The following is a 26,984-nucleotide window of genomic DNA, read 5'->3' on the forward strand; positions in this document are numbered from 1 at the left end:
GAGATTTAAAAGAATCATTTATTCTGATACTATAGGCTGGTTGAGCTTACAGAGCAGTGTTTTCTTTCCTAGCCCTGATTCTTCCCAACATACAGTCTCAGTTAATTCTTTGCAATAAAACGAGAACTTCAGCCAACCAATGCATCTGATTATTGAATGGGTAGGAAGGTGTTCTAAGGACAAGGTTTTCATGTATGCAGAGGTCAATGGTAGAGCGTGCTTCTTTGGAGCAGCAGAGAGGAAACAATTTGCAATTATCAACTGAGCATAAAACAGTAGCAAGACCAGAGGGTTTTCATATAGCTAATCTCAGAGATGCTTGCTTATATCTTCACTAGTTTTCTGTCTTGGATTGCAGATTTCTCAGGGCAGGATACAACTCTTGCCAGAGAGTTCTCAGTGTACAGTTGAGAGCTTGATTTAAATGCTGTAATTTCAGAGATAAAGATAAACTTATTCTTAAAATCAATAGTTAATGGCTCTAAGTATTACCCTAATTCTCTATGAACCAAGTATTTGTTGAATTGGCTCATTCCCATTTAGGAAGCTTTCAAAAAATCAACTTGAATTGTAGTAATAATTTAAGAAGTGGTGTAAACCTCAAATTCAGTGAACCATGATTTTACACTGGCAAATTATAAAACTGAGCTATCTGTATCTGTTTTGCATGTGCCTTACTGAGAAAACTCTGTATATATGTGCATTTTACTGCAGGCAGCTATAGCAAGGACAGTTGCCTCACTGTCCAACATACATCATTCCACAAACATGAAAACACAACTACTTCTCTGAAGAAGAGAGAACTGTGGACCCAATATTTTCTGAGCCTGAGAATTGCTAGCTCTTCCCAAGGAAAACTTTTCAAGTTTCTTTGGGAAGAGCTACCAATTTTGCAGGCTCAGAAAATATTGGGTCCACAGAGAACCGTACTGCAGTTTTCACTAAATTCTCAATGACTTTAAAAAACAGGGCCCTGACAGTTCATACTGTGAACCAGAAATCAGTATTTAGAACTTTTTACAAACTTTGTATAAAGAAATACTTGAAGTGGATTACTGTGGAACAACAGATTTAATAAAATAATTTAGTGTGGATCCATATGTGACAATACAAACAATCTGTCAGATAATGTCTATTAATGCTGCTAGAGAAGCAAACACAAAAATTGGGTCCTAAAATAGTTATTTTAGACAAAAAAAAGCAGTCAAGACACTCCATATTTTTACTGTCAGCAAAATAGATCTCATTTAACTACAAGCAAGTAGATCAAAACATTCATTCTTATCACATTATCATAAACTTCAGTAATGTAGAAGATGGTTTGAGGTTAGCACTTCCAGGGAGGGGAGGAATGTCTGCTTTGAAATCATTGCAATATTGTTAGGAGGGAGAGGAAGGACACCTTGCAACAGCAAGGAACAGCAATACTGTTTCAGAATTTTAGGATATAACTACATCAAAAAGCACAAAACTTGAAGCACATCTTGAAGCAGCACATTCATGCAGAATATTAGAGTGAAAGTGCTTTGCCTCATTGTGACTGCAGTCACTGCTGTTGCTGAGTCAGAGCCAGATTGCACTGAAACAGCTCAAAGGTTACTCCAGTGCCTCCTATTACTTCATCACCTGAGATTCACACGGGTGCACTTCATGCACATATGTCCAAAGGAAAGAGGGTAAGTATTCCACATTTACATATTAAATTTACTATTTCCAACAACTGATGTGCCCATTACATCTGCCAAATTTCCTCTAGTTTTCTTCTATAACCTTTTATCCTACAGATATATAAAATTATTCTAAAAATGGTCTGCACCACTGATCATCAACAAAAGACTGGGGAATCGATTTACTATTGGTAAAATATTCTGTCCCCTTTTGCACAAGGTCTTTTTCCTAGGTTTTGGTTTTTTAAATATGCAAGTCATTTTAGGAAACTGGAAGTCAAATTTCAATAGGAGCCAGTAAGATTTTTTTTACAATGAAGGTGGTGAAATACTGGAACAGGTTTTCCAGAGAGGTGATAGATGCACCATCTCAGGAAAGATTCAAGGTCTGGTTAGACAGGTCTTTGAGCAACATGATCCAGTTGAAGATGTACCTGCTCAGTTTCTAGGCTATATGAGCTTTAAAGGTTCCTTCCTTCTGTGATTCTATGATTTTCTATCCTATTTCCATCAGGGAACTCCAAAGTCAGAAAATCATGGGCACAGTTCTGATGCTGTTGTTTGCAGGGGTTCTGTACAGGAAGTTTGAAAGCCAAGTATCACAGGATGCAATTTTATGAAAGAAGGCACATGGAGAGCAGACCCCAAAATCACAAAAATGGCCTAGCACTGGTAACTGAGTTATGTTCTGCCTCCTGCCATGTCCAAGTGTTGTTTTAATTTCTAAGATCAAATTTCTCAATGTTTATAGCAATGAAGAAGAATGCAAAATCAGGACCGGGGCTTACACAGCTTGTACTGCAAACTACTATTATTATTATTACTACTATTATTTCTATTATTATTATTATTATTATTATTATTATTGTGTCACAAGGGGGAGTTCTTTTGTGGAAATTACTGTATGTGGTTCCATTGTAATTGTATTTCAGTGGTTTTCAAACTAGTAAAAATTCTACTGTATTTGGGGCCAGGGATAGCATCTGGAAACCATTAGTTCTCTCCTTCTTGCTATTGCCTATTCACTATGAAATGAAATTAATCTACAATCAGAGCAACATTTCACAGTTCTGGTTAAAGTACCACATTGTTCCCATTTCCATGGATCACCAGAGTAAAGGCCAAAGGTTTTGGGAAGGACTGACAGCACTTCAGTGACTGAGACTGGGCAACATCTTCAATTCAGTAACATCAGTCAACCCAAAAGTATACAGATGAATTCCAGAGTGACAGCCTTCTGTCTGTCTTCCATTGGAGCACAAAAAAAACCCAGCATTCAAGTAAGAGGAAGTGGACATTTAAAAAAATACACATGATTGCAAAGATCATGATACTCATTACAGCACCTGCAAGTGAAAAGGTGTAGAAGAGATTTGCAGTGATATTTCAATACAATCAGAAATCCACTGGGTTCAGCTTTCTCATTGCATGCTTTGATTATCACAGGGTAATTTGGCTCAAAGTCTAGTGCTAGATAATAGTCTTTAATTTCTTAAAGAACAAAGTTGTTGTTACTAGTACTGTTGGAAGGAAATGTTAAGACCGTGGATTGCTTTCTGCTTAACTTCTGCTACTGGAATGAAACTCCACACTCCTGAGAATACAAAAAAACCCTGAAATGACTGTCCATTTCTCTGAACATTTCTTCATTTTTCTTAAAGTGGCCTGAGGCAGACTGGCACAGTGTCATGCCTGGAAGGGAACAGTGTGGATGCCTTAGTTGTTCATTGGATAGTTTTAGACTTTCAGAGAGAGACAGACAGAGAGAGAAAGAGAGAGAGCACCAGTTTCTGAACTGTCTCTGCAATAGCTCTTACTCATCTATCCAATATCTCCTCACCATTTCTTTCCATGTCAAATACCAGCTCACTACTCAACCTTGATGGCTCAGTTATAAGTAAGGGAACTATGGTACAGAAACCTATTCTTCCACAAAAAACAAAAGATCAGCTTTAGCTTAATTGGGAGATAAATATCTCTGCTGGAATTTCACACTGCTGAAAGTCACCTAACCAGGTCATACACTCTCTCAATTAGAAAAGAAGTTCCTATTTTAGAATCCTCCCAGGAATAACAATCACTTCTTTTCAAAAGCTTAAAGTGCATTCATGTGACAAAAAATTAAAACAAGCAAACAAGAACATCCATCACCAATAAAAAAATCCAAACAAGCAAACCAAACCAAAACAGTCCTGCTAAGCCAGAAATGTTGAAACTGCAGTTAATGGAGACTGCCTTTCTTCAGAGGGCAAAATCTGTCAGGCCCTGAATGCCAGCTGAGTAGTTACAGTCCTTTTCAATCATCACAGTGTCAACAACTACCTTCATTCCTGAGATCAGTTATAGAGTTTGTGGGATTTGAGGGAGTTCAGGGGGTTTTTTTTCTGTTCTGTATCAAATCATAAATCAGAACTTCAGTCATTCTTTGCTATGAGAGTTGCAATTTTGAGAAAAAGTGGGGGGAAGATTATGTAACAGTCCAGAAAAGGGCTTACTGATCACTTTGTCGTGAACGGATGAAATCCCATTGCAAGCTTCTTTTGATCATTTGCATTACACAGCTCAACAAGCCCACCAGCTCGGTGCAAATATCAGTGCAATTGCAGAGACGCTTATAAGTAGGAGAGAAAAAAATTGCATTCCTTTATCATAGCACACATGCCATGAACTGCTCACAGAATCTTCACCAGCAGAGTTCTCCAAGGCTGACGATTGTGTGTGGCATGATGGGGTGTGTATGAACAGCTGTAGAAGACAACTGTCATGGAAAAGGGCCACTTCACATGTTGTGGAGTGAAAACAGAGGCTTCTTAGACATCATAGACCTCCTCACCCACGGCAGGACCAACCTCTCCACAAAGCTGGCGAAAGGTGTTGCGCCTCAGGATCTCCCAGCCACGGTGAGAACTGGTTCTAGATGTGTTCCGTGACAGTGACAGAGCAGACAGTTCCTTCTTGAACAGGGGGTCCCCACTGGTTTCCAGCTTTTCCGAACCTTTGTCATAGTTATCCTGAGCCTTAAATGCCTCTGTGTAACGCATCATCTTGTGTTTGTTGGGATCAACCCTGTCTTCAATTCTGGAAGAAGATCAGAAAATATAAACTGAATTAAGTAGAAGAGTGCCAGCTTATCAACAAAACCCCTCCAGAAAACAGGCCTACTGACAGAGACATTCCCGAAAAGTCTGCACAGGAAACCGATTACAGGCAGGATGCCAGGAGCTGCTAGCACAGTTATCTCCTAGACCTTCATCCCCATCACTGACTTCAGTATCTTTGCCTGCCCGTGGTTTCTTGTCCTTTAACTCATTTCCCAGTCATGATTTGCCCTTTCCATTTCGCCAGCTGTAAGCAATTGGCAGACCTTGTAAATATGCATTTATTTATTTATTTTCTCTGTTCTTGCCTTTCCTCCTTTAATACTCTACGGCTGCTAGCCTCAGGATATCACTCATCTCTTGCTGAACTTTAATTTAACTGCTCCACTTCCACCAATCCTCTACATTATTTACAGATTGTTTTCTGAATTACTATCCCACACATATATAATGAACACCCATGTGATTTAACAGAACTAAATCATAGCAACACTCTTCTTGCAGCATCCAGTAAATAACTGGCATTCCCAATTATTCCTAGTGAAATTCTCTTTTGTTCTTGCATTATATATTTTTATATATTATTGCTCTTGTAATACATTTTTATATTCCATGTCTTGAACTGAAAGTGTTGCATATTGCCACCACTTTGAGTCTGCTTGTTCTGTCCAGTAAATCTGAGAAATCCACAAGGCTCAGTTTGTCCGCAAAACCTGCAGAAAGTCCTTTGCAGGGCTAGGCGTTAGGCTTTGATGATCCTTGTGGGTCCCTTCCAACTCAGGATATTCTATGAGTCTATGATTCTGATTCATACAACCACCACTCCCCCTTCTGGCTTTATCAGCAAAAGATGGCACAGATAGAAAACGCAAATGCCCAAAAGTTAATTCTTTTCTCACCTGGCATAAATACTGATTAAAATCAGAAATAATGAGGTATTTAGTGTTATCTAGACTACAGACAGTTTTTTAGTTCAGTGCCTAAACTGAAATCCTGGACCTGTGCCTTTGCCACCTGATGCAATCATTGTAAAGTATAAAGTATTTACTAGGTTCACTCAAGAAACAAAATTTGACTTTAATTATTCTTGTTCTGATTTTGAGTCATTCAACAGCTCACTGCTGTAGAATGCCTGACAGATTGATTCTGCCTCTGCCATTTCAGGTATCCAAGGGACAGGGACAGCCAACCAAGCACAGCAGCGAAGTTCAGTGATACCCATTATAAGAAGTTTCAAAGGAAAATTCAGGTGTTATAATCCATGCAGTTTCTGGGGTCTGTCCAATGTGACTACTGGATGAGAAGGCATCAGCTGATTTCACAAGGAAATGCACAGCAGAGCTTTATGAGGGGCACAGTTCTTGACTATCTATCAGTCACAGACAGAAAAGAGATTGGGGTCTGTATTCTGTAAGCACAGCCCTTCAAACACTCCCAAGACCACTGGAAAGGCTGTTTATTAACATCCATACATCAGGTTGTTCTTGCTGGATCCTTACACGTGCACACTCCAGGAGGACTCACCTGAGATACCATCGGTCCCCCAGCCCAAACTCCCGCCCACAGATTCCCGAGCGAGGCCACAGGCACCGGGGCAGTTTCCTCTCCAGCATCACAGTAGTAGCAACAACCTTTCGAGTAAGAAAAAAAAACCCCTCAGATGAATTAGAAAAAGAAAAATCAGACTCTCTTTCAAAAATATTAATTTCATGAGCACCAACCCATACTGTATTTCATTACTGCTCCTTAAGGGAAGAAAAAGTTAAAGAGTCTATACTCCATTTCAGATAAAGCAGATGCTAATTTGGGTCTAACTGTGACATGTTTCAAAGAAGTAATGGTGGTCTTAAAACACTGTTCCATTTCTTTCCTTTTATATCTCATGGAAATGATCAGGGTAATTAATTGCAAGCTAGAGAAGAGAACAGTACCTATACCCACTTTAATTGTCATCAGAACTTGCCACTGGGGCCACATGACTACATTTAACCATTTGTCTGACTGCTTTCTCACAGAAAAGCATAGAAAATGGATTTCCTGTTGACTAGCTATAGAACTGGTTGATTTTCTTTGCCTTTTGACCAAGAGTCAGGCCAGCTTCTTTTAACTGATTGAAAGACATTTCTGGCCTTCCTGCAATCATTACCTAGTGTTCTACCCCCCCTGCCTCATTCAATCCCTATAATTATAACTTAACACTCAGTTACACAGCAATGTGATTTGCCAAAAAAAGAATGCAACATCAATTCTACTTAACAAGAGATTCCATGCATAGGGAATGAACATCCCTCAGGGAGACACAGGATGGACAAGAAAGGCTGGCAGGCTTCTAGCTGCTATTTGAAATAAGGTAGGAATGCCCACCTTAAGTAGATTACCTGGGCTCTCCAGAGCTCATCCTGCTCGTGGGCCACTCTCCAGTGGGTGTCACCCATCATGGCAATTAACAGGTTGAGCATAAGGAGGGCGGCAATGATGGCGAAAGCGAAGTACACCACGCTGTACATAAAGGGCAGGTCCACGTCGTAGTTTGCAGGGCCATCAATGATAGTGAGGAACAGCTCAAAAGTGGTGAACAAGGACATGGGATAGTTGTAGAACTGCCCAAGGTTTTCAGGGTTCTCTGTCTGGAAGACGATGTAAAAAGCTGGAAGAGAGAAATCAGGAGAAAAAGAGAGAGTTTAACAACAGGAATCACATTCCAGGAGGAATAACAGAATCTTTTAAGAGATTGTGACAAAAAAATTGGTCTGGGCAGGACCCGCATGTGTTGCTATGCAAGGACAAACCCCTGATTAGAATCACTGGTCTCCATGATAAAATGACCCAAAATTACCTTGATAATTTATTTCTTTATTTATTTCTCAAAGTAGTGATCTTTTAATCCTCAAGGACATAATAAAGTTATGTGTGTTAATCTAATTTTCCACAGACAAATATCATAAATGCAGCAAGTTCTTAAACCTTGACTTCAAAATATATGAAATTATCTGAACTATCCTAATGTCTACTACCCTGGAAAGAGCAGGAATTGAAAATCAAACTCATGGTTTGAGAACAGAAGTCAGTACTGGGAAAGTGATCAAGCTCAGAGAAACAGAAGCTAAACATCATCACCAGTTTTTCCAGCTATTCAGATGTCAATCAGAGATTAAATCAAAACCCACACTCTTAATTCATTCCAAAGCAGTTGGCAGGGATAACATGATTATCTTCTCTTTGTAGACTCACCTGATGCAAAGCCCAATATCACCACAGCCATGAGCCAGCAAAAGCGCATGAGATCTCCAAATATCATCTGTAGAGCAAAGACAGAGCCACCATGAGACCCAGCTGTTCCACCAAGCCACAGTGCCATCCTATGTAGAACTTTTTCCAGATTCTAAGACCATGAATGGACTAAAGCAAACCTTTACATTGAAGAGAGAATGTGAAAGGTCTAAAACACTCTTTGCAGACAGGAACTTGTCCATTTATTAATGCTAAATTGAGTAAATAGTCCTGAGGGAGAAGAAAGTGCTCTTACAGTTCTCCCTATCTGCAAAGAGGTGTTGTGATAGCCCGTATCTGTTTGTGTCTCACACCTTCTGGATCATGATGGTGAAAGGCCCGAGCATCTGGAAGCCCCGTGCGAAGTACATGACGTTGCACCATCCCAGCACCAGGGCGAAGGACATGGGCACCACCTCCCCAGTGGTGCTGGTGAGACGCATCACCATGGTCACCAGGATCATGCAAGCATATGTGATGCTGCCAACAGGAAGAGACAGCAAAAAAAAACCAAATTCAGTAAAGGAAATATTAGTCAAGCCGTTAAGAGAAATAAATCCAGAGAAAGAATACTCTAAAGAAAATGGAGAAAGTGACTCATCTGGCAAAAGAGAGCAGTGGAGAAAATGATAGACAATATATTTATTAGACTTAATATGTTCCGTACTTACACGATTATGTGGAAAGGCCCTCCTAGGATTGTTTGTCCAAAGTATTTCGCTGCTCCAACTCTAAGGATATCTGGAATCTAAGAGAGACATCCTGTTAACTTAAGGACTCAGTTTCCATAATACTACTAAATGTCATGGCAACCACCAAAATTCACAGGTTCTTAGGGTCAGCCACATCTCCTTTGAAAGATCAATTTCTATGCTACTTTAAAATCAGAATGGTTGAGACAGGTGGGCCCTTCTTGGGATGAGACAGAGATTGATGAAAATGCAAGTTCTAAGAATGCTTGGGCAGACTGAGAGACATGTCACTGAGAAGTGCCTCAGTACCAAAGACAAAAAAGATCTTTGTGGGGAATGTAAGGAGTTTGTTATAATTCACACTGTGTTAGTGGTAGCCTCAGCCTCAGAGTCCTGACTAAGCACAGGAAGAAGGACTTGTCCTTCTGGCACATACCATAGAATTGAAATTGCACACCACACTCAAGCTGAGGTCACACCAGTACAGAGCAGAGAGGAGACAATCACTCCCTTTGGCCAGCTGGTTACACTGTGCCTGATGCACCCCATATAGGCAGAAAGCTGCTTACAAGACCTGTTTTATTCTCAGTTCTTCCTGTCATTATCTTTTGTTTTCTCACAAAAGTTTTAATCCTCTACTTCCTATTATAATAAAATCAAGTTGTGGGCGGCTGAGAAAGGCTCTTGTTACAAGTGCACAGAGTAACTGATCTCCAATTATATATAAACTTTTCTGTTTACACACAGAAATCACTTTACCCAGCATCCCTAAACACAGGAATATTTATGGGTACTAGGTGAAGCAACATCTGGGAGTCAGCTGGCCCATGGATGGCGCTAACAGGAACTGTGGATTAGCCTGCAAACAGTACTTGAGAGTGCGACCAATCCTTCTAATTGCTTCTTCCGCACCTGGAGTCTTAGTCAGGACACTGTTACAGTCTCTGTCTCATCTAATAGATACTGTTGGCAATCTCTATTTCCATAGACCTATGTTGAAGCACTCAGATTAAGCAAATAAGTCCTACCAAGCAGTGAGCACAAATCCATGTTTGTCTAGCAAGTAAAATCTGCCTTGATGAAACTTGAAACTGTATAGCTGTTTCTCTTACCTCAAGGACCAAAATTACTACAGCTCCAATGACTGTGATCAGCTCCCCCACCAGCCTCAGCTCATCCTCATATGTAACATATGATTCCTGAAAAGAAATGTTTATTAAAATTAAAACGTATAATTTATAGTTAATAATTCATATTTATAATGAATAATTAATAATTGATAATTAAATTTTAAAGAAAGTGAAAGTAAATTTTAAAAGAGGATGGGGGAGAAGAAAGCCTATTGTTACTTATAATAAACATGAGTAGACTTGGCAATGCCAGAGGAACCAGCCCAGCCCCAGCAATGGAGAATAGAGCACACCTCCTGTTCCTCCCAGACAAAGGTTAGCTGGCCAAAAGAGGGGAGGAGGACAGCTGCAATAGCTGGGGACTGGGGAAGACTTGGACTTTCCAGTTAAGTAGGTTAGATGGGAATTGCTCAATAGGGGCTTTGACTCCTGCGGTCAATACCTGCAGCATTTTCTGGACATAGATTGTGTTGTCCCTGCTGCTGGTTCTGTTGCCTGTGCGAGGTTTCAGAGGCCGGTAGACGCAGCACATGGTGAAGCAGACCATGTAGAGGATGTAGAACAAGGCCAGGAAGCAGAAATAGGGACGACCATACATGTTCCACTTCAGGCTCACCAGCTCCTTCACAGGTGTTAGGTCCAAGATCTGGCGTGCCTGAGAAAGAGAGAAAGAAGGAATTAATGGCGAGAAGTGCACTGTTTCATAAACAGCATTCCCACATTTTCCTGAGAGAGTGTTAACAAATTATTCTCATCTGCCCTATTCAGCATTATGAAACTGAATTTACTTTGCAAATGTGGGCATTGGATTTGCTCATTTTGACAATAAAGAGCTTTGGAGAAATAGAAATATATCCACAGAGAATAGCTCTTGAGCAGCAGTGGAAAGTACAAGAAAAGCATGTTAGATACTGGGATAAATTTGTCCTCTGTGTAGGAACATAGAACTGAGGATGACAGAATATTCCCGTTAGTACAACAACAATTTTCTGGATAAGGTGTTTTAAAATAAGAAAACTCAAAGATTTTTCTAAGAGATATTTGTACTTGTCTGATGCTCTATGGCTTATGTAAAAATACTGCCATTTAAGTTTTTGCCTTATTATCTAGGTGATAATTAATTGAATCAACTATACCAAGCCTTCAGCTTATACTAGAAGACTGACAGAGCATAAATAGGAGAGATGGGTGTTCTTTACAACTTATGAATTTGAGCCATACACTTTATTAAATATTTCTAGACTTACTTTCTTTTGTTTAGGGGACCACTGCAATAAGTGAGAAGAAAATGTGAGTCAAATTGTTGTGACTGGGTTGCTTTAAAGAAAAACTTCTTAATGCACTCTGGATGTTTTTCTTCTCTTGCTACAATGCCCTGTTTCCTCTAAGTCAGCCAAAAATTGCTGAGTGCATGAAGTGCAGGGAATGTTTCCATAAATGGACATGATCCTAACAAAAGTTTTGAATGGCCTATGAAATATCATAAAGGACAAAAAGTGCATAAGAGAGAATCCACTTATGGGTGTTCTGGTTTATGTAGAAATTTGTGTTATAAAATTCTTTGCATAGGAGAGTAAATTTTATTTTCAATGGGATAATATAAGTTTGAAGCTTACTATTATTTTCCCATAGCTTAATTCCCTTCTATTTTTTTTTACTTTTCAAGAGCTCCAGGATCAAAAAATATATCTTAGTACCTATGTGTGTAGGCATTCCTCTTAAAACAAGAGGAACCTGCTTCTGACTGGGGGCTAAAGGTGCTTCTCTAGTCCAATATTGAACTGGGAGGGGATGATGGGATGGGGTCATACATGGCATTCTTCTAGAGAGACAGCAAACATTTTGGGCCAAACATATCAAATGCAAAAAATAATTACTAGTTATGCATCAAAAAGTTGCAACATATATGTAAGAGCATTCTGGAAAATAAACCATTATATCTCTTGATATTTGGGAACATCTCTTCTGAAATTAGGATTCTTGGATCTGCATGCACAATATGAATGTTTTGGGATAAGAAAGAGGCCAAATATTCCGCTTTTCTTTTAGGATTATGATTTAGTCTTCCAAAGTGGACGGCTTCTAAGCCTGTTAAATTTTTTGACATGGGCTGCTTTTCCCTGGATTTCCATATCCGTATCTCCACTCACAGAAATTTCACTCATAAGATTTCACGTGAGAGCAAATGAGAGTTCCATAGACATAGCAGTTCCACAGCAAAGCTCTCCACAAGCTCAAACTTTTGCTAGAAAGGCTTCACTAAAATTTTAATAGGTGAAAATAATACAGGATGGGCAGAACTGCAGTAATTGAAGTGTCTTCTGATTCATTTCCTGTCCTGTTAGGATTATTTAAGGTCATTACAACTGATAGAGTTGTGTACCTTGAAAATCCTAAGGAGATCTACCCAGGCTTGCCATTACACTCTGCTGTTTTGGTCTTATTAATCCCTTACAAGCTTTTCAGCCTACAGCAGAGATAATTTGCCCACTTAGTTTTGAGTCATAACCTGTCATTAAATGAAGGGAATAATAACAATGAGTGGTTTTTAAATGCACTCCAGTTGAGGATTTCTGAAAGTACTCCTGTCTCACAGGGATATTGTGGGAGTTATTAGCATCATAGATATTTGCTAGAGCTATTCTACAGGTTCTTAGTGTATCTTTGAGCCTGGTGAAAGAAAATCATTTTCTGTAGTTTATTCATACCTAGTTCTTTCAATAACCTTCAATTTTCACGCCTCAGAAGAAACTGTATATAAAGCATCAGATGTAGCCAGACCATAAATAAACCCCTATACTTCATGTATCCTCTGCATCTCATGGTACAAAGTCCTTGCTCTGTGGATTGTATCAGTGAGCTTGAACCTTCAAACTCATCATTCCTCTCCTTCTATAATCACCATGTTCTGCCCACGGAATGCCTGTGGTGCCCACGGTACCTCTCTCTTCTTGGTGGATACTATGAGCTCAAGGAAGGACTGATCTTCAGCCCAGGAGTCAATCTCTGTGATATCATACAGCACAGTGCTCAAGGGGCCAAAGGACCAGAGATTCTGCTTCCGCTTCTGCATAAGGTATTGAAACATCTGAGGAGAAAAGAAGGGGGGCAAGGATATCAGAAGCTTTACAGTATACAGTGTATTTGCAATGAGAACAAATAAAGTTGTTCAAAACCCTTAATTATGACATATTTTCCTTGAACTTGGTAGCTGTTGTGTTTCTCATACCTCTTTGGAACAATTACAGCAGGTTAAGAAGTGGAAGAAATTTGTCTGATTCCTATTTGATTATTAGCTCATGCTTGATGTAAAGTATAAGTTATTTTTACTCTAAATTCTAATCAAACTATTTAAGTTACTTGACACAGTTATAGTTCCTGACAACAGACTTCAGATGGAATTACAGGTTGATTAGAAAAAAAGAAGTTTTAATACTCTTCTACAAGACATCAGAAAAGAGATGTGACAAGGGAAATGATCCTGTCCCTTGTGAATCTACAGAAGAAACACTAACCACCTTTGTCCTTTCAGTGAGTGGAAAGATGAGGGTTTACATTAAATGCTAAGGTTTTTTTCTATGAATAAATGCCTGTGGATACCTGAAGAGGTTCCCTATGTGTCACATTTAGAGTAATGAAATCTAGACAACCAAGACAATAATTTCTGTGAGCCTTTCAAAAAAGTACTTGGGGTAAATGTATCTGTTAAAGCGTATTTAACTCAAATGCTTCAAAAATTGGGGGAAAATATCTATGCTCTAAGCATTCATTTCTTTCATTAGGATTAAGAAATTTCTTATAAAGGGTTTTTGGGAGCTATATAAGAAAAAAAATCTTGTTGTGTATCTTCTACCCACTAAGAACATGCACAAACTCTCTGGCTCTGAATGATATTAGTTCAAGGTCTCCATTTCTCTTTTGTACCAGTGTCACACAAACTCACCACAGTGTTGCCCTCAACTCCAGCCAGTTTGAATGGACTAAGTCCCTCATTGTTAGGAATCAGTTCAAGTGACCCTGGTCCCTCTTTGCTCCTGTCATAGGAAAGTATCAGGCTGTACATGTGGCAGGCAAACGTCTTATTAGGTTGGAGAACCAGGATGTGAAGAACAGTGTTACCTATGAAGGAAGCACACTGGATGAAGTATCTGGAATAGGCCAGCCCTGTACAAAGACTGAAAACTGACTGATGGTTTTTATTTTCCTCATTTCCCTCATCCCACAGCTGTTTCTAGTGAGAGAAGAACATTTGCATGCATGGATGACAGTCTGAATTAAAATGTAGAGATCCACTCTATGCAATTCACTGAGCCCCACAGCACATACCCAGAGAATCTTGAGCTCTAATGTCAGCTCCATTTTCAATGAGCAGCTGCACAATTTCCTCATTTCCCACACAGGCAGCGAATGATAAAACATGCTCTCCTAAAATGAAAGGAATGGGGAGAAACAACATTAAGGATCCAGGAGGTAGAAGAGGTAGGTGCTGAGGGAAAGCTATCCATGCTATGAAGCCATAGGATATGAAAGGAGGAGTTACTTTAGGTAACTTGTAAATTTCCTTCCCCACTTCTCATCCTAATCAGAAAGGTTAAAAAAGACCTGTCCCACACAACACTAAAAGGAAGAAATATTCTTTTCAGTGGTTTACCTTCATAAGAAGGTTGATAAGCAATTTGCTGCTAGGAAGACACTAAATTACAATTTTTATACAATATATATATTTACTTGCATACATGCAAATCTACAAAATTTGTATTGTTTATATTCACATTCACATACTCAGAGGAAGTCTTACTCTCTGCTAAAAGAGAGTACTCTCTGTATGTCTGATGACACTTGGAGATAGGAGCCTCTGTTTATCCACTTTGGATGGGGACTAAAGGAAGGCTCCCTCATATCCCCTCACCACTCTGCTGGTTCCCTCCTATAGCAGCAAGGGGAGAAGTTAAGGCTGTACCAAAATAGAAAAGGTTCTGGGAGCTGCGCCTGAAGAAGTGCCCCGTGGCCCTTGCTGTGCTGGCATTGGCTCCTCTCTTAAGCAAAGCCTTCACCAGCATGGTGTTCTGGTTGGCTGCTGCAATGTGGAGAGCTGTCTGCCCTGCAAGACACAGAAACAAAACCTCATCTTTCAAGAAAGCAGTTTCAGCATGAGTAGCAGCCCTGCAGTTCGCATGTCAGTCATGGTAAATGGACAGCAGCTAAAGGAATTAGCTTTCAAGTTATCCCTGTTGTGGGCAAAGGGTTGTGATAGAGATTTTCCAGAGGTTCCGTTCTATGTAAATATTTTAATTAATTTATTAAAACTGACTTTAAAAATTGCCAAAAACCCCCAACAGGGTGCACTTTCTAGATTTTTTTTCCTAGGGAAAATCAAGACATGCCACACTCTTCTGGAAGCAAACAGAAAGTTTTGAGATTGACTATGCTTTCCTCCATAAGAAATGAAGATAAGGTCAAAACAAAACTCAAAACTCCCAAAGACTTCCTCCAACCCTTCAAACTAGGCTTTAGAATTTTTAAAACCCCATTATTATTTTTTTAGTGGTTTTGAGATTCAGACTGGAATTTCTGTGTACTCAATCAGAAGTATTCTTTAAAAATCTGGACAAGAGTCTAGCCTCAAAAGCAGTGGCCACATTTCTCATTTTCTCAACCAAATAACTATTTTTTCTCCTTTCAGGGGAGGCCAGGCAGATATCCCTTTTTTTACAAATGAGTATGTTAGAAAGCAAACTGTATATATCTTTACAATCCCTTGCAATTCCCTGGTCAAGGCCTTTGCATGTTTGCACATGTGTGTACTCATGTTTAATATAATTCCACCTTCCAGGAAAGGTCAGAAGCCATTTGCATGTGTGTTTTGCTGTGTAACAGTTTAGCAACATATTGAACCAGGAACAGTATAAGCCAATTTCCCAAATGTACTAGTAGTACCTCCTCTCCTCTCCTGCAGGGAATCCTGCCCATCCTCATTCCCAGTGGCATTACCTTCATAAAGTTCTGATGTCATCCTCTCATTGATAAGCTCAGGAGCTGCTTCCATCAGAGCCACTGCTGCCTCCAAGTTATCATACATGGCAGCAACATGGAGGGCAGTCTCTCCCACTGCACCTAGAAAGAGCAGGACAAGCATGAGAATTGTCGAGACGTTCAACTGTATGGGACAAAAGCAGAAATAGATCCACTGAGGTGAGGAATTACTGGAAGGCTATGTCCTCCCTTGAGTAGTGCCTGGTACAGCCACATAACTGCACAGTCTCTGGCCTTCACTTCAATAAAATCTGAAAATTGAGCAGAAACTTCAGGTGTTTGTAAGTGATGGCCGATCTCAGTCATGAAGTGAATGAGCACAACCAAGCCAGAAAACTCACTTTGTTGCAAAGCTGCTGTCATAGAGTTAAGTCATCTGAGTCTGCTGATGCAAATGTTTTAACAAACTAACAAGCTACTCATTGTAGGAAGTTCTTGCCTTCCACAGAAAACCATTTTTCTCAAATAATCCCAGTTACCTCTCTGATAAATATCACATGTTCCGTCAGTGAGAAGTTTCCTAATGGCAGGAAGGTTGTTCTCTTTGGCAGCCTGGAGGAGTGGGGATTCCCAGATCCTGTAGTCAAGAAAAAGTGGCTGATAAGTAACCAAGTCAAACACATGGTGTATCTCTCCAGAGCTAGCCTGTTTGCATGCTAGCTTGCATCCTGAACAATTTCACTGAAAAATCAGCAATGCACATCTACCATCAGAGGTATTCCTTGAATGCACAAAAAAAAACCCCAACAAACAAACAAAACAACAACAACAACAACAACAACAACAACAACAACAACAACAACAACAACAAAAAAAAAAAAAAAAAAAAAAAAAAAAAAAAAAAAAAAAAAAAAAAAAAACATCCAGGAAAAAGCAGACAAGTGCAATTCTAAAACCACACTGAAATTCATCATCTCTTTGCTTACTGATGCTGAACCGTGTGGTGGCAGCAGAGGGAAAGACAGGGGAAACAACCAAAACGTTTCTTGTTTTTATATCCCATTTTTTGAGGCACAGAAATAGTGAATGATGGGTCACTGAATCCCTCCTGCAAGTAGACACTTATCTCAGGAGCCAGAAAAAGACAATAGTTTCTCCACACAGCACAATAAATTAAGAGAAGGTCATTGCCTGAATTGCTCCCATAATGGGTAGAAAAGGGCAAACAAGAATTCTATCTGTGTTCTAGCAACAGTTCCTATAATTAAGAGGCTGAGCTCTGAAACGTAGATCTCCCATATACAAAGTTATGGAGAAAATTTTGACAGTTTAGCTCTAATACTTTTTTCTACAGTGTTGAGAGAATTGAGGAAATTATTGAGAACTGAAATGTGTTCATGACCTGGGAAATAGCATGTGGTCAAACAAGTTCCAGACAGAGTGGTTCACTTATAGCTGAAGCATGTCCTTGAGTCTTCCATGAGGATCTGGGTTATTTGAGTATATCTTTTGGGCTTGATGAAGAATTTATAAGTACAGCCACCAGATCTCACTACAGCAAGGTCTTTGGAAGCAAACAATAGGTCAAGGGAGGTGATTCTGCCCTTCTACTCAGCTCTGGTGAGGCTATACCTAGAGCCCTGTATCCAGGTCTTAGGATCTCCAGTGCAAAACACACATGGAGCTGCTGGAGAGAGTTCAGCAAAGGGCAAAAGATGATAAAGAGAACAGAACTACTCTCAGATGAGGAAAGGCTGAGAGAGCTGTGACTGCTTAGCCTGGAGAAAAGAAGGCTCTGATGGTATTCCTACTAATTTGTGTAAGTACCTGAAAACTACCTGTAGTGTTTGTTCATCATCCAAACAAGGTTTGCCAATGTTGAAAATCATGAGTTGGCCAAACAAAAGTTTAAAAACAAAAAATCTACAAAATTGAGGTGAATATTTCAGTTATCGTTGAATAATTTCATGTTCATCTTTTAATTCATAAATTAAAAAATGGTTTGGGGTGGGCTTTTCTATTCCTTGATTTTATACAAATGAATAATTATAAGTATCCCATATTCAAGAGATAAAGATTAAAGGGGAGGAAAGACTCTCAAACAAACAAAAAAAATTATGTCTCATGAGCTTTCAGTATGAAATAGAAAGACATTCCTCTCTCCCAACAAGATAAGTTCAGTTTAAATCTTTGTTCAAATTAAAATTTTGTGCTTTTATCTCACCCCTGCTGTTTTCTCGAACAGATGTTTAATTTGATCTTAATTATCTAGCATGGCCCAGGTCAGGCTGCAATGTGTGATGTGGAATAAGTCTAAGGATTACAGTAGAAAATGACAAATTCGAGCTGATATGAACAAGGATAACACCAGCCTCTATCTGTCCCTTTACTACAATCTAACAACTGGCAACAATTGTCTTAAGCACACCTCCCCAAAAAATCATGTGGGACAAATACATTAGTCAAGCCATGTACCTGCAGATACAGTAAATGCTTCCTCCTGGTGACATTCCATGTGTTGTGGCATTATTTAGTTACAAGATTTTGGGGACAAATACTACATAAAGCAATAGATTCTTTGCATTAAGTGGTAACACTGATGTGAGGATTACATTACCTGTGAATATAACTCTATTATAAGCACAATAAAACCCACATCAGAAATAGAGAATATAAATGGCCCATTGCAAAAAATGTTTTCTTAAAACTCACGCATCTTAGGTACAGGACAGTTTAACAATAAAACAATAGGAAAGCAGGCAACATGAATTCTGTGGCTCACAGGAATATATATTTCTTGCTTTAAGTTATTATTTTATGAACAACAAGATCTTGAACCAAAAAGAAATTTACATGCCATTATCTCTGGATTTAATCCACCAGAAATGTGAGAGTTCTGCTCTCCTTTATGGTAGAAAGACACTGGAGACACTTGAGAAAACTTGAGGGATAAAGCAAAACAAAAAGCATCAGAATTATACAGATAAATAGAAATAATTTGAGTAAGTGTAAATTAATGGACATGGGCTACAAGTAATAGAAGCATAACTGAACATCATGTTTATCATTCCACAAAATGAGCACTTCCTGTCACCAAAAACATCCCATTTTCTAAGCCACTAGAAACTAAACTAGAAAACCCCTGAAGAGCAGAGGAGAAATAAAATCATTCAGGAAAAAAAAAAAAAAACAACTCAACAAATCAAGGAGCCATTCTGAGATATTTTTATATGTCCTTCACACTCCTAGTTAGGGAAGTACTCCTTCTATAGCTTACTCATGCGTCAGTTTCATTAGTAACTAATGACAAGATGATTTGATGAGGAGATTGCATCTAGGATCAAGCAAACAGGAACTAAATAAAGAGGCACTCTAAGCAAAAGTCTTAAGATTCAGTGATAGTGAAGTCAGCTTGCCACTTCTGCCACTATTTTGGCTAAGAAAGACTTTGTGTTTCTGGAAAATAAAAGTTTCAGAAGCAGGAAGTGGGAAAGAGGTGGGGTTTCAATGTATAAACAATGCTACAATTAATATGTTGATGCTTTACTGGGTAGGCCTTTATCCCCCAAATGACCTCAGAGAGGAGGAAGGATTGGGCAAGAGACAACATGGGTGGACACAAGCACAATAAGTTTCTCTCAAAAATTACCAAAGTTCTTTTAAACAACTAATTAAATCACGACACTGCTATGAGGAAGGCACCTAAAAAATACTATGCTGAGCTTTTGGAAACTGTGGGCAAAATTGTCAAACATTTCTTCTTATTGTAGCAACTTCCAGCTGGGCTTAAAATGCCAGAGATCTCAGGTCAAAGAGCAAACCAGAAGAGGAACTCAGAAATTCCTCTTCTGTTGGCAAATGTCACGGCATACTGCCTGTGATGTCTCAAAGATTTGTGAGTTATATGTTCCTAGCACATGCTTTTACTCTCATTAAATTTTCTGTCTCATAATTGGGGAAACATTTTAACCGCATTTAAAACATACCGTTCTAATTATCAACTAATTTTTAATACATTACAGGAATGTACTGAGCATATAAATGTCAAAAACTAGGGGAAGCAGATTTGCTAAAAAATTAAATTATGTCACCTGAATTCAAAACATTTTCCATTATTTAACTTTTGCATATTTAACCAACTTTCTTCCTGACGGATCAAACACAGCAAGAGTTTTGCATTTTACTACTTGGGCCCCTTTGTGTGTCAAAGCAGCAGCTGGCAAAATCTGTAACTTAAGTCTCTTAACAGAGCTGCCTACAGCAGATGCTTAGCTTCCATAAAGTACCATTATGTCACTGAACAGTGAGGCTGGCTTTTAGAAAATGATTCAGCAGACATAACGAGACACCTTGAGATGATAATTCAGCATATCTAAGTTAAGCTTCTCTTCTAATCCTGTTCATCCTCTTCAACAGCTATGGAATCAAGAAATACTAAGCTCCTGATTTACCCAGCTAAGTTAAGTTTGTAACACTAGGCAGACTGGATGTTGCCTCACAGGATCAGTTTAGGATAAGCACAGCTCCATAGCAAACCAGTAATTCTGAGGGGCAATGAGATCCACAAGAGTTTCCACCTGGATGTGCTCCTGGGTTTTTCTTACTGAGCTAAGGAATGTGTGGAGGCAGTCAGTGAACCTTGATCATTCCTTACTATCAGCCAGTTTTCTTCACAGATGATTCAGTGACGTGCTTGGGACACTGTGAGCTGTATTTCCAATACAGGTGAGGGCAAAATCAGGAACACCCAAAAATCCATTGTGAAACAGAGAAGATAAAATGTAGGTCAGACTCTGGCTGAGGGAGTCAGGTAAAACAATCCTAAACAAGGTTAAGCATTTCACAAGCACTTTCTGCTGGTAATATGAACCCTTTTAGGTTTACAACTTCTTAAGCACTTCTTCTGGATGCAGCCTGCTCATTTCACTTAAGGAGAAATAGAGAATGCAAAGACTAGTAAATAAGTCTTAATTTCGTTATAAAAAGAAGAATTTGGATTGCTATGGTTATTCGTTCAGGACAGGGAAATATATTAAATATGTGAACTGTCTGGACAACAACCAATCTGAAGATTCTATTTCAAGACTGCACTCACACAGAAGTGCACTGAAGCATCTCTTTCTGTTCTTCCCTTATCAGATTCTACGACTTCAATCATTCACTAGATGGAATTTCCCTCTTCTTTCCTCTGATTTAAGTTTGCTTCCAGCTTCAAGGTTTATGCCCATAGAGAGTCAGTTCCTGAGGTTCTAAAGCATTTATTTTAACCTAAGCTATAAATTCAGCATCAGGATATTATTTTAGCTTTTTCTTCCTGCCCTGTTGTGCTCAGAATATCCATGCTCCAGAATGAATTATGAAATTCTCCCTTCCTTCTGCTAGCATGTGCATGTAAATGTGTGAAAGCCTTCAGGAGACCAGTAGGGCTGCTAAGAGGAAGCCAACCAGCTGAAAGAGGATCAAAGCGATCACCTAACAAGATGCCAAAGAAGGAGTTAGGGAATAATTGCACAAAGTGAAAAGGAACCAGATAACAGGGGCTTGGACAATCAACAGGGTCAGCAAATTTCTTCAGCACCAGCAACAAGACTCAGCAAGTTAACTGGGACCTCTTGCTCGTGTATGTCAAAGCCCCTTCAGCTGAGAGTAAACAGAGCTTCTCTGAAAATAAATTAAACAGGTTAATAATTGCCAATGTTACTAGACAAGAAACTGATAGGGAATTCTTATCCCTTCAGATATTTAACTATCTGCCACACAAAGCAACAGAAATCTTGATCGGTCATTTCCAGCAGGGCATTCTGCTTGCATTAACATCTTTTTATTTTTTTGAATTCTGCATCTGAGACCATTGTAAGAGTAATCTCATGCTAGAACTGTTATAATGGTTAAGAATTTGCTAGTTGTTATTTATTATCACTGAAGCAGTCATAAAACAAATTTGTTCTCTGATGTATAACCTCATTCTCCATCAGAATTTCCAGCCCTCCCTCAGTAGGCATTTTATTGCAGTTTTATTCCAGATTGTGTTCCTTACTCTGTGTCTAACTTTTTTTTTTCCTAAGAGCTTTTTATTTTGGGGTAGGGTTTTTTTCAGGGCACAAATTTCATGTTTTCTTCTTTGTAAGGAAACCTATGGTCAAGTTTAGGAAATCAAATATCTTCCTAAAATTTACAAATAATTTCCCAAATCTATGACCCTAAGATGCATCTTAGGTTGAGATTGGGTCTATGCATTGCTGGGGAAACAACTTCTGGAGGATCTTTACACTTAGGAAATTAGGGAGACTGTTTTCCATTACTAGTCTCAAAACTTTTATTAGGATGAAGGTGTATCAGTAGAAGAAAAGACCAGAAATGCTGCTATTGATGCTTTTGATTTTATTTTATGCACAGCAGCCGATTGGTCTTTGCATCTTCACTCCTCAGAAGCACTGTTGTTGAAACAAGCTATAAATGAAGTGCTGGAACTGGAAGTTGCCATCTTTATTTCACTGTCACCATTGGGAACAAACAAACCAATTAATACTGGCAGTCATTGTGGATATTAAGACAGGACAATCCTATGCTAAATTGTGGGATGAAAACTCAGTAACGTTGTTTAGACAAATGAACAGCCAAACTCTGGGGACATGTCATTCACTACCAGCTCGAGAAAGATTTGTGTAGAAGCTGAAGGTTCTCTGTGTCACTGTTTAACTCTAAACAATCAAGTTTACCTGCATGAGGCTGAGATGCTTTTTTATTTTTGTGCTTCATTTGTTTCCAGGGTAAGCAAAGCACCTCACTATATGTCTGGGAAACTAAAGAACACCGAAGAATTTGGAAACTTAAGGTTTTATTGTGGCATCTTTGGAATGACCATAGCTCTCTACAAGTTATACAAATTGTTCCAGGCATCTCTAATACATTACTTATTATTTATGAACAAAAGTTATGGATACAGGCAATAGCAGGAGGAAAAATACTACATAATTGTTATACTTTTATAAGTGCTAGAATGATGTACTCACTTGCTCTAATTTATATATTGCTTATTTTTTATGAACACTGCAATTCTCATAGGGTGGAATTTCGAAAATCCCATTCTAGGAGGAATTTGTTCACATTTTCTTAGAAACTCTTGCACTGAAAGTAATTTCTAGAAGATCTATTACACTGTAACTCATGTGATTCTTCTTCACCTCTATCAGGCCCAAATGTTCTTAAGTATTCATCTCTCTGTTCTCTGTCATTATGAATTATATTAAAGGTTTATTTTCATATGCTTCAGGCTGTATAGATCCCAGAGTTTGCTTCCAAAGATGATTCTAGAGAGGACATATGAAATGTGACCACTGACCCTGGTTCTCCACATTGAGCTATAGGCTGTTTAAAAAAGTCTTCAACAGAGAGAAAACAGAAAATTAGGGCCAAATAAACTCAAAGTCCTCTTCAGTGTTAGGAGATTGTATGGCATTTTCTGAACCTGGATTCCCCTGGGGAATATTTAATTAATTAAAAGAGTGCAATATTAATCCCTTTCTGTGAATAATGTTAGTAAGATCTACTGCTAGTAAGATACAAAGCACTGGTTCACACAAAGAAAAAGAATGAAAATCAGTGCCGGGGAAGGTGACAACTACCAAAACAATTAATTTTCAGGTATCATCACAAGTTGTCAGACAAAAAAAAAAAAAAAAAAAAAAAAAAAAAAAAAAAAAAAAAAGCCTTGTTCTTCTCTTGCAGACTTTCTGTGAGTGATCAGAGAATGCCAGTTAAACAGTAACATATTTACCACCGGCTTTCAATGAGACAATAGTAGAATTTAATCACTTCATGTATTCCAACAGCATTTTCACTAGGAAGAATTCAAGCTGAAGCCACAACACTGCAGTTCCATACCACAAAATGACAGGACGCAGCAAAAGCCCTTTTGGCTTACAACAGTTTTTCCACGAAAGTGAAGGTTTCATAAGAGTAGTTCCCACACACCAGCCACCAAAGAAGGTCTTTCTGTTGTGTTTTTCTATCTGTACATAACTAAAAATGCAAAAGCAATAAAACTGATTCCAGCCCTCTGCAAAATGTTCATTCTTTTCCTCCTCAAACTCTGAGCATCCCTGGGGGCAAGGAAGGAAAGAGTAGGATAATAGGAGGAAGAACTGGTCCTGTCCCTCTTTAGGAAAAGAGTTTTCACATATTGGCAGCACGTAATTTGTGACCAAATAGCAGAAGGCTAATTTGTGTTAGTTGTAAGCTGGGGAAAAATAGACCTAAAATGGATGGGAACAATCGTGTCCCCGTGCAACCCTGATTTCACAGTGGATATTGTGCACACTGCACGAGTTTTATAAGCTCTCTTTATAAAGGGAGCTTTATAAGGAAACACAGAAGAGTTAACTTAACTTTGTAACTTTGGGGCCAATGGGATTGCACTACAGTGATCTAAAAGAAGTTTATGCAGGAGGGTTTATATGACTACCATTTTTTCTGTTGTCCTCCATCAGTAGCAACACACAAGATGTCCATGAGCCTGTAGCACATGACTAATGAGGACTAACGAGCAAAGAGAAGTGGCAATCTAACAGTAGCCTATGTGAAAGGGAGCAACAAAACAGAAGATGGTAAACAAGAGACTTGAATATCATCAAAATGTATGACTTTGGAGGTTCATGTTAAATAGTTGGGGAAAAAAGCCCCTCTTTCACTAGGAAGCTACTACAGCACTGTAACAGGTACCTAAAGATATGGCAGAATCTCTGTCCTGGGAAGATTTCAAGACAGAGCTAGACAGGGGTTAAGCAATGTGATCTCTTCCTGGCAATAGTTCAGCTTCAAGTGGGAGGTTAGAAAGGGATCAACAGAGCTTCCTTCCACATCTCTTTGACTTAATAATATGAAGATAATGTTATAATAATTTAAAAGATGCTGTATTACAATTTATTGCTTATTAGTATTATTAGTATATAATCAATATAATTAATTTTATATATTAATATATTTAGACTTCCACTTTGTACTCATTTGGATCTTACAGAATCTGCTGAGGACTTATTTTTCAGTTGCCTGTGATGCTTTTCATGAACACATCAGAATGTAAACACTTAAGCATTCCACAGAAACACTGTTGTTCCCATTGTCCCTCCCATTTTAAGTGTGTTTAAGTCCCACTGCTCTGGAGTAAACTCAAACAGGCTTTGTAACTTAGTCAGAAGTTAGGTCACAGTATAATTCTTTCCCCAAATGTGTACTCTTGTCCCTCTTAACCTGCTTCTTTGCATATTTCTATACATATATGTGTATATACATATACATACGTATACATAGATATATTTTGTCCCACACAGTCACCTTTTAGCCCCCACAGATGTTCAGAGTTATGTATGGAAAGAAAAAACAGATTTTACAAGCAACTGGAAGCAATTTGTTATTTGAGTACTGCAGCATTTGTGCATGCAGAAATGACAATGAAAACCAGATCCAGCTGTATTTCCATGAATAGTCCTACATTTCTCTGTGTGGAGGGAGCAACCCTGCACAGCAGTAACAAACAGCCTTCAGTGTTCACATGGGAAGACACAACCAATCTTCTGGATAACCTAAGGTCTAAGAGGAGTCACTGTACATGTTGACATCCAGGTCACAGGGCTGAGAAACCACAGTCTCACCCAGGAGGTGGCTGACCCCAAAAACATTCAACAAAACTAAGCCTATTCTATCCCCCAGTAAGAGCACCCTTTAGAGAGACAGAAAGCAAAATCCTGACAAAAAAGCACCACTATTTCAGCCGACTGCAGCCTACACATCACACACAGTCCTAATAATAATAATAATGTTAATGATAATGATGACAATAATAATAATGATAATAATAATAATTAAAACCAAACCTTCATGCATTTTCCTGTGAGCTTTACCAACGAAGCAGGAAAGACAAGAGAATACGTTATTAATTTGTGACTGAAGTCCTGCACTCAGGGTAATTCAACTGCAACCTGGTAAATCTACCTGTGAAAGCAGATAAGATTGGAACTCCAGAAGCATTCCACCTTGAAAGAAGAAATCTGATAGAGAAAAGTGCTCCAGGGTTGTTTAAAGTTTATCTACTGGCAGAAAAGCCCAAGGGGGAAGAGTGAGAATCAGCTCCAGGGAGAGCAGCAGAAGGAAGAGAAGACAAGAAGGCTGAAGTGCACTGTACCTTTTCTGCTGGAGTAAGTAGATTTCATCCAGATGTTTATCCCAGGATTTTTTGCCTTGCAGCTTCTGACTTAATCCATTCCATATCCGGGAATAGAAGGGACTGCTCTCCCCAAATAAAGGTACCCCCATATCACGTTTCTTTTTCTGTCTTGCCTAGCTGCCTGAAAGCCAGCAATTCCCACTTTGGGAAGAAGTCAGGAAAGGCTCACTGCAGGTCACCACTCCTCCGCCCTCAGTTACTTACAGAGGAGACTGTCAGCCAACTGCATCAGCTGATCAAAGTAGGTGTAAAAACACACAATAAAATCACTTGTTCCTAGCAGACCATACCTTGAGCCTCATCAATTACTTAGTTTCCAAAATAGCCCAACCCAAAGGTGTGTCTGATTTAGAAGTAGCTCGGCAGCAGCCTACCCCTCAAAAAGACCCTGTACAGCACTGAAGAATTCATACAGCATCGAGGTCCTAGGCTTCTACTATTTTGATTTTGAAATCTAGACTTCAGAAGCAATCACCCTCTTTTTGTATCTCTGAATTCCTCTGGAAGGCAACATGTAAGCAATTTTGAAATAGACAGCTGAGCAAGTCAGGCAAAACACCTTTAAGGTGAGTGAACATGTGGAAGCATGCCCTAAAAGACACAGTGCTCTGGGAAGGTGGCAGAGAGGAGGACACACCTCCCACCTCAGCTGTCTGCAAATCCCATTAAAGAAATTGTCGTTACAGACTCCACCTTCTCCACGTAAAACAAAAGTTACTCCACAAGCTGTAAGAAGAGTTTATGTAGATTAATGAGTAAACGTTACATATTTCATTTATGTTTAATGTTCTACAAACTCTCAATATTCTCATTTCTTCCAGAAAATTCTTATTTAGGAAAAGAAATGAAAATTTCTATTTAATAGATTTTTTTTTTAAATTAACTTAAAAACCGTGATTTTGGCACAGAAAAACATATTCAGGGTCAGGGAA

The 26,984-nt window shown here is 38.9% G+C and overlaps 1 protein-coding gene across 1 annotated transcript; it reads right to left on the bottom strand.

The window, feature by feature from the left end:
* On the bottom strand, positions 1–26,690 carry LOC310906544 (transient receptor potential cation channel subfamily V member 6-like). The gene is made up of 15 exons (XM_083855883.1): positions 26,011–26,690; positions 16,370–16,467; positions 15,849–15,971; positions 14,818–14,958; positions 14,184–14,282; positions 13,801–13,976; positions 12,799–12,945; positions 10,300–10,512; positions 9,840–9,926; positions 8,707–8,783; positions 8,350–8,515; positions 7,997–8,063; positions 7,144–7,412; positions 6,290–6,396; positions 1–4,745 (listed from the first exon to the last, which is right to left on the bottom strand). Exons 1-15 carry the CDS (start codon positions 26,139–26,141, stop codon positions 4,478–4,480), a joined length of 2,169 nt encoding a protein of 722 aa, XP_083712009.1. The 5' UTR covers positions 26,142–26,690; the 3' UTR covers positions 1–4,477.
* Between the last annotated feature and the right edge of the window lie 294 nt (positions 26,691–26,984).

This window comes from Zosterops lateralis, assembly GCF_965231275.1.
Source record: "Zosterops lateralis genome assembly, chromosome: 2".
Lineage (NCBI taxonomy): Eukaryota > Metazoa > Chordata > Aves > Passeriformes > Zosteropidae > Zosterops > Zosterops lateralis.

Coding starts and splice junctions, on each gene's coding strand:
- LOC310906544 (XM_083855883.1), bottom strand. CDS start 26,141: ATGGGGGTACCTTTATTTGGGGAGAGCAGTCCCTTCTATTCCCGGATA. Junction 14,959..15,848: donor GACATCAGAACTTTATGAAG/GTAATGCCACTG, acceptor TGTGTCTTGCAG/GGCAGACAGCTCTCCACATT. Junction 8,516..8,706: donor GGGCCTTTCCACATAATCGT/GTAAGTACGGAA, acceptor TCCTGTTGGCAG/CATCACATATGCTTGCATGA.